The sequence below is a fragment of the Echinops telfairi genome, unplaced genomic scaffold (genome assembly GCF_000313985.2).
Source record: "Echinops telfairi isolate 266 unplaced genomic scaffold, ASM31398v2 ScPeMD7_7468;HRSCAF=8506_0, whole genome shotgun sequence".
In the NCBI taxonomy this organism is placed as follows: Eukaryota; Metazoa; Chordata; class Mammalia; order Afrosoricida; family Tenrecidae; genus Echinops; species Echinops telfairi.
This window is the reverse complement of record NW_022111369.1, coordinates 5,766,557-5,774,386: the sequence shown is the minus strand read 5'-3', so window position 1 is coordinate 5,774,386 and position 7,830 is coordinate 5,766,557. Positions and strand designations below refer to the sequence as shown.

Here is a 7,830-nt window from a genome sequence, read left to right as displayed (position 1 = left end):
GCGTAGGGTTTCCCTTTTATTGGACCAGCGGGGGGGGTGGGGGGGGGTGCTGTCTGCAAGGAAGGAGCGAGGTGAGCACACCCTCCCTGCTCAATATTGCAAGGTGACACTGGATCGCCTCTCACACAGAATTTTCAAAAGCACCGGTGGAGGGAAGACAGTAAACAAGAAAGATGCTATCTCCGATGAGAACTTTTTTTTCCGGCGAAGAGGGCTCTCAAGAGGGGCTTTGGATGGTCTTGCTTTTCAACCTGTTCTTTCGATTCCAATCGGCACCTTCCCACGGAATTAGAAGCGAGTATGTCCACAGGCTTTGACCGTGAAAAAGAAACTTATGATGGCTAATGGCGTGGCTCCACTCGCTCTGTTTCATTCATTTTTATTACAGTTCTCATTGTCCCCTCCTCTCCCTACCCCCTCGTCCCCACCCCCACCCCGGCCTCTTGCTAAAACCGGAAAGGGGTTGGAGAATGGAGGCATGGTGCTGGGAGTGGCAGAGCCAGGAGGGCAGGGAAGTCGGAGAGCTGCAAGGAGAAAGGAAGGGCACGAGGGATGGGGAAGAGGCCGAGGGGGTGGCGGGCGGGAGAGGGTTAAGGGAGCCCGCGGCCGATCCTCCCTCCACCGCCTTTAGCCCGCGGCTGCCGGGAGGCCACGCGAGAAAACCCAAATCTAGAGCAGTACGAGGTAACCCAGGTAGGCGATCCGGACGGTGACATTTCTCCCGCCTTCCCCGGCGCGCAGACACATCTACTCTGTGCACACACGGAGGGTCTGTGTTATATAATCTGTACTAAAGGCGCACGGATGGCCGCGGTACACCGAGGGGGCACCCACAGACTCACGCTTCCCGCAGCCCAGGACCCCGGGAACCGAGGGCTCGTGTAGCCCAGCTCGCGGGTCCACGCTCCATTCACGCCCAGAAGCCGGGACTACCGACATGAAAGGGAACCGGCGAGCCGCGCAGGGCTCCCGGGAGCAGTATCACGCGGCAAGCATCACCTACCAGTTTTCTTGCATCCATTGGATGGCTTCGTTCTCGTTGAACTGCTTCTCAAATTCATATTCTTGTAAAGTCAACACTGACATGTTCATTGGGGCTGCTCTTCGGGGTCGCTACGTGTTCTCTATACAAAATAAAATAATCTGTAAAGCGCTGGGTTTCGTGGGCTCGCCTGTCTGCTCGCTCCCCCCACCCACCCCCCTGCGTCCTCCCCTCGCCGCGCGGTCAGAGGCGGGCGCTCGTTCCTCGCTCGCCCAGCCTGTCCCAGCTCTAGCCAGGGTGGAGCATTGCCCGTGCCTCGGCTCGCTCCGCCACGGTCCGGGGCTCTGCTCCCGTCGGCGTCCGCATCCACCGGCGGAGAAAAGGGATGCCTTGCGGTCTTAGTGCCCGCACGTTTGTCCATCGCCCCTTTTAGTAGTCTACGGGGAAATCTCCTCCCCCTCGTGCGACCGGAAAAAGTAACCCTTTGTGAGGCGGGAGGGAGCCAGCCAGACCTCGCTTGCCCCGGGGCCAGTTTGGTTGACCTGCAGGGATGGGGAGGAGGGGGGTGCGGGGGTGCGAGGGGGACGGGGAAGGAGGGGCTCTGAGAGGGAGGACGGTGGCTCCGGGTCACCACGGTGTGTCCCGGTGCCACCCTCGTGGGCCGCCTCGCCCAGCCTTTGAATGGAGTTTCAGCATGCGGGGCGCAGCCCAGAGGCGCGCGGACTGGCCAGCTAGGCGAGTCGGCGATTGAGAAACTGTACAGTCTGCCAGTTCTCTCGCAAGAGAGAGAGAGATCACACTCGAAGGGAACGCGCACCCCACCTCCCTGGGCTCGGCCCCCACCCCCACCCTTAGCCCACGCTCGGGCCGAGACTCCCGCCTGCCTACCCGCGGCTGGGCGGCGCGCTGAGTTCCTAATCTCCCCGGGGCCGGGATGCTGAAGGATGAGCAGGGTGGGGAGCCGAGACCTGAGAGTAGCCGGAAGAGGGAGAGGGGTTTGGAAGGTTTCTGTTCGGGAAGGGGGAGAGTTAATGAATGGAGACCACGGGGGCAGAGAAGTTAGCAGATAGTAGAACTGGACCAACTGGTCCAGGGCACACACTTTATTTGTATGCATGAGTCATTTCGCTTTATTTGTGGTAGGTGGTGGTAAACCAGAAAAATGTCGGAAGAGAAGATTAAATGTAATGTCACCCCTACTGAGCCCTTGGCCCTATAGCAACACCCACGTTTTAACCTGTTTCCAAACAAGCCTGTTTCTTCCAGAAGGGAAACGTAGACTCTAGTCTGTTTGTCCCTCCACCCGTTTCTGCCAAAAGAATGGTAAATTGTGAGACATGGAGGTGCCTCATAATTTAATCTGTGGGTTTATTTGTAAAGTTAAAATTAAGAAGAACGAATGAATGCTTCGGAAACGGAGTGTTCCCTAGGACCGTGAAACAAATTTTCTTGTTATCTCCGCACCTCTTGGATAGCTCCAAGAGGGGGTGTTTTCATGGAACGTCTTATTGCATCAAAACCAGAAAAGAGGGAACTAGAACAGCTGTGTTCAACCTGGGGGTCGAAGGACCCTTTCACAGGGGTCGCCGGATTCATCACAGTAGCTAAATGACAGTGATGAAGTAGCAACGAAAATCATTTTGTGGTTGGGGGGTCACCACCACATGAGGGACTGTATGAAAGGGTCGCGGCATTAGGAAGGTTGAGAACCACTGCTCTAGAAGAAAATATATATCAGAAGGCAAAAAAAAAAAAAGAAAAAAAGTTGTAAGAGGGGGAAAAAAAACGATAACAAAGCATAATATTCTACAGTAGTGCAAAATTCTATAATCTATAAACCAAAGCGCTGAACTGGTTGATGATCAGCAACTTAATTGATCAATTGACAATCCCATGTATGGACTTTACTCATTGCTCTGTATAAGAGGCTGTCGTCCATTCTAGAGAAGACTGTACTACAAGTCGGAGGAAATTGAAAGATAAGGTACATAAGCAGTATTGGCCTGGAAGGTGGGGGGTGGTCCCAGGAGAGAGAAAAGAGCACAGCCTGGGTCTCTGGGCAATCCATCCATATTTGAACAGTGAATTGAATGATTAAATCCATGAAAGAAAGGAAGAGAAGTGACAAAGGAATCAAGAACCAGAAACCAAGCCGAAGGTTTAGTGCATGCTGGAAGAATGAGGCCTGTTTTTGTCTACAATGGCTTCTTACTAGTCTTTTTATCCATTTCAAACTAGAAAGGCTTGTTTAGTTTCTGTGTTTCTTGTTAAAAATAATACCTGTCATTGCCGGTTTGTTTTCCGAGGATGGATTTGGGATTATGTTAAAAGCGAACATCTGATTTTCACAGGAGCAGAGTCACTTAAAAAAAGCAACCAGAAAACTCAATGCGGAGTCAATGCTACTCTCAGTGAGTCTCTGCAGGGGCAGGATGAAGTTGCACCTGTGAGTTTCCGAAACTGTAACTGTTTGCGGGAGTAGAAAGCCTGTCTTTTTCCGGAAAGATCTGCTAGTTGTTACAAAGTGCTGCTGACCTTGCAGATCGCATAACCACTACTCCACAAGAGCAGTCTCACCTTTGTCCCCGTCACGGGTGGCTATGAGTCTCCAATCTCAAGGATACTCTTGTTCTTAGGAGCTTCCAGAAAATGAGATAAGTCTGTCTCTTAATCTCAAAACAAAACAAGACAGAAAGATAAATGCTCGATAGTACTGAATGCCAAGTAAGTAGTATGGTCAAAGAAGGTACTATGAAATCAGAAAAGCAGAAAAGCAATTTGGCAGAACAACTTGGTGTTAGCTGCTGTCATGTTGGTTCAGGCTTTTTTTGGTTAGTTTTATTTTCTTTTTGTTAATCATTTCATTGGGGGACTCTTAAAAATCTTATAACAATCCATCATTCAATTATATTAAGCGCACTGGTACATTTGTTGCCATCAACATTTCAAAACATTTTCTTTCTACTCGAGCCTTTGGGATCAGCTCCATTTCCCCCCTGCCCTCTCCCACCCTCACACCCTTGTGAATCCTTGCTATATTATTGTTGTTATTTCGTGTCTTACACTGGCCGTTGTCTCCCTTCACCCACATTTCTGTTACTTGTCCCCCTGGTGGGTGAACTATATATCCCACCTTGTGATGGGTTCCCCCTTTCTCCCCGTCCCACCCACCCACCACCCACTGTCCTCATACTATCGCTATTCCCCCTACTCTTGCTGAGGAGTTTATCTGTCCTTAATTCCATGTGTCGAAAGCTCTTGTCAGTACCAATGTGTGTACGCCAGTCTAGCCAGATTTGTCAGGTAAAACTGGGTCATGTTAGTGGGGTATGTGTGTGAGGTGGAGGAAGAGCATTCAGGAACCAGAGGAATAATGTGTCTTTTGTTGGTGCTATACTGCACTCTGAATTGTCCCTTCTTTGTCACCCTTCTGTGTGGGGATGACCAATTGTCTAGAGATGGGCTTTGGGCCTCCACTCCAAACCCCTCCTGTGGCAGTCACCTAATCTGGTGTCAATTTAAGGATTAAGAGTGTAGGGGTGGAGTCTAGGCTGTCAATCTGGAGATAGCCAATGAGACTTCTGTATGGGCATGGCCTTCTGAGAATTCTGGGAAACTGGGACTTCCTCTTTGGAGGCAGAAGACACCTCTCTCTCTTTGCTACTTCCTGGGAGATATTGCAGAAGAAAAGCCACATGCACCCTTTCACGGGGGGTCTCCTGATTCATAACAGTAGCAAAATTAGTTATGAAGTAGCAATGAAAATAATTGTATGGTTGGGGGTCACCACAACATGAGGAACTGTATAAAAGGGTCTTGCCATTAGGAAGCTTGAGAACCACTGCAGTACAGGATGTGAAGTGAGCCACCACCCTTCGTTTCCTTGGGAGTACCGCCTACTGAAGGACAAAGCTACACCTCCATCCAAGCCATTCCTCTGTGTATAAGAACCATCTCTGCTCCAACAGAGAGAAAGCCCAGGATCTTCATAAGTGGAGCGTGTTCGAGATCTCTGTCCCAAGTGGCTGAGGCCAAGACCAGGGGCACCAGCACCCACAACATGGAGATCATGAGACACAGCACAGGAACCAGGCAGAGACCCAAAGTCTGGCTTCCTGGCCCACAGAGGCAAAAGTCAAGAGAACGAAAGGTGGAGAGGCTGAGGACTAGGGACTGGACTGCTGGCTGGGAAGTGTCGCTTTAGAGTAGACCAATGGTTCTATCCTTAATGTCTTCTAATCCTGGCTGTGGGAACCGATTAACTTCCCTAAAAAACCCACTTAGTTGCAAGTATTTTCTGTGAGTTCTGTGTGGCCACTGACTGAAATGATTGAACTGACTGAAATTATGAGAGCAAAGAGCCATAAAAGAATGATTGGTGTCAGAATAGGTAAAGAAAGATGGAGGACGGAAGCATGTCAGACCTCTACCTCAGGGCAATAGAGAAATCAGAGAAGATCAGATATGGCTCCCTCTGCAGGCCCCTTCTGCACCACATTCAATAGCCCTGGTGGTACAATGGGTTTTGAATAGGTTACAAGGTCAGCAGTTCAAAACCACCAACCACACTATGGGAGAAAGATGAAGATTTCTACTCCTATAAAGATTTAGTCTCAAAAACCACGGGGCAGTTCCACTCTGTCCTATAAAGTCACTGTGAGTAGGAGTTGATAGCAGTGAGTGAGTTTGAGTTTGGGTTTGCACCCTTTTCCACAATATGCAAAGTATGTAAGCTTAAGCTGCCATCACCCTTATAAGGAAGATTCTGGCAGTACTTCTTCCAAGAGAAGTCTGTTTGTACTTCTGGCTATCTATAGTATTTTCACTATTCTTCATCAGCAGCACTATAGTTCCAAGACATCAATCCTTCATTCTCCCTTATTCATAGTTCAGCTTTCAAATGCATAGGAGACAAGTGAAAACACAATGGCTTGGTTCTTTATAGTGGCATCTCTAATTGGAGCACCTTAAAGAGGGCTTTTGCAGCAGACTTTCCCCATTGCAATCTATCTTTTGCTTCTATCAGTGTTGATTGCTGTTGGTCCAAGTAAAATTTAATCCTTAACAAACTCAGTCTTTTCTTTGTTTATCATGATGTTGCTTATTGGTCTGGTTGTAAGGACTTTTGTTTTCCTTATGGTGAGGTTTAATCATACTGAAGTTTGTAGTCTTTGATCTTCATCACTAAATTCTTTAAGCCTTATTCACGCTTAGCGAGCAAGTGTGTCTTACAGGGTGCCCAACCCTGTTGCTGCATTCTTCTTAATATAATCTCTAATTTTTTGCTCAGCACACAGGTCGAGTAAATACAGTGAAGGGATGGAACCCTGATGCACATCTTTCCTGACTTTAACCTGTGCAATACCCTCTTGCTCTTTTCAAATGACTGCCTATGGTTTATGGACAGATTCTGCAAAAGCACAAATGTTATGGAATTCTAGTTCTTTGCGGCGTTATCCGTAATTTTTTAGGATTTACATAATTGAATGCCTTTCCAGTCAGTAAAGCACAAGTAAACATCTTTCTGATATTCTCTGCTTTAAGCCAAGATCCCTTTGGCATCTATGACGGTATCTCTATTCCATATCCTCTGAATCTGCCTTGAATTTCTGCTACCATTTTTAATTATCTTCAGCAGATTTTATTTACATATTAATGATACAGCAGCAGCTTACTGCCATCAAATCAATTCTGACTTATTGTAACTACAGGACAGGGATGAACGGCCCCTGTGGGTTTCCAAGACTGTAACTTGGTACAGGAGTAGGAAGCCTTGTCTTTCTCCTGCAGAGTGGCTGATGGCTTTGAACTGTTGACCTAGCAGTTAGTAGCCCAATACACCACCAGGGTTCCTGACAGTAACAATAATGTCCACTTATTTGCACATTCTGTTGGATCACCTTTCTTTGGAATGGAAATATTTCCCAGATACGGATCTCCTTCCGATAGACAGTTGGACAATTAATTTGTCTTCCAACTTTCTTGGTATAGACAAGTGAATGCTTACAGCATTATGTGTGTCAACTTGAAGATATAATGGTGTAGGGGTGGTGTTTAACCTGTCAATCAAGTCACAGTGCAACGGTGCCTCCTTCTGGCTGTGGCCATCTCATAAAGAAGGCCTTGGAAAGCTCCATTCCTCTCTCTCTCTCTCTCTCTCTCTCTGTCTCTCTCTCTCCCTTGACCTTCCTGCTGGTGGGCCCTGATGGCAGCCTGTGATGTTTCCCTTGCCATTTGATCCACAAGACTCTGCACCCAGCAGCCTGTGATCTTCCAACGTTCTGCTTCATTGCATGGGGCTGTGTGAGCCTGACGAGGGACTTATGGACTAGTATCAGACATATGCACTTGATCTGGAGGGGGCTGGGATGTTGGCTTGATATATAATTCCTTTTTGACATAAAATTCTCCCTTACATATATATGAGCCTCACTGGATTTGTTTCTCTGGTCACCCCAGCCTAACCCATTTTCCATGTCAGTTTGTATTATCTATCAATTTGCAAATCCTTGTTTTTCATCAACGCTCAGACTCCTTCCTTCAATACAAAATAAGATAAGCAAAGAAATTTTGATTTGTGTCCTAACACTTTTTGTGTGGCAAACAAGCAGAATGAACTAGAGGTTCACATGCTTAGGGGTTCTTTCATCATTTTAGAAATCTCTGGATTCTGTGCAATAGTCCTGTGTAAACTTTGGGTGACATAGTGATTTGGAATGATTTCCCAAGTGCAAGGTGGCCACATTTTTTTTAACATAAATCATTTTATTGGGGACTCATACAACCCTTATCACAATCCATCCATCCATCCATTGTGTAAAGCACATTTGTACATTCATTGCCCTCAT

The 7,830-nt window shown here is 47.6% G+C and overlaps 1 protein-coding gene across 1 annotated transcript in view; it reads right to left on the bottom strand.

Moving 5' to 3' along the window:
* ELOVL6 (ELOVL fatty acid elongase 6) overlaps window positions 1-1,145 on the bottom strand; it is a 152,892-nt gene extending 151,747 nt beyond the window's left edge. The window contains exon 1 of the mRNA XM_004703308.3: window positions 1,004-1,145. Coding sequence (XP_004703365.1) covers window positions 1,004-1,092 — 89 coding nt within the window. The 5' untranslated portion in view covers window positions 1,093-1,145. The remainder of the gene's footprint in view (window positions 1-1,003) is intronic.
* Window positions 1,146-7,830: the final 6,685 nt, after the last annotated feature.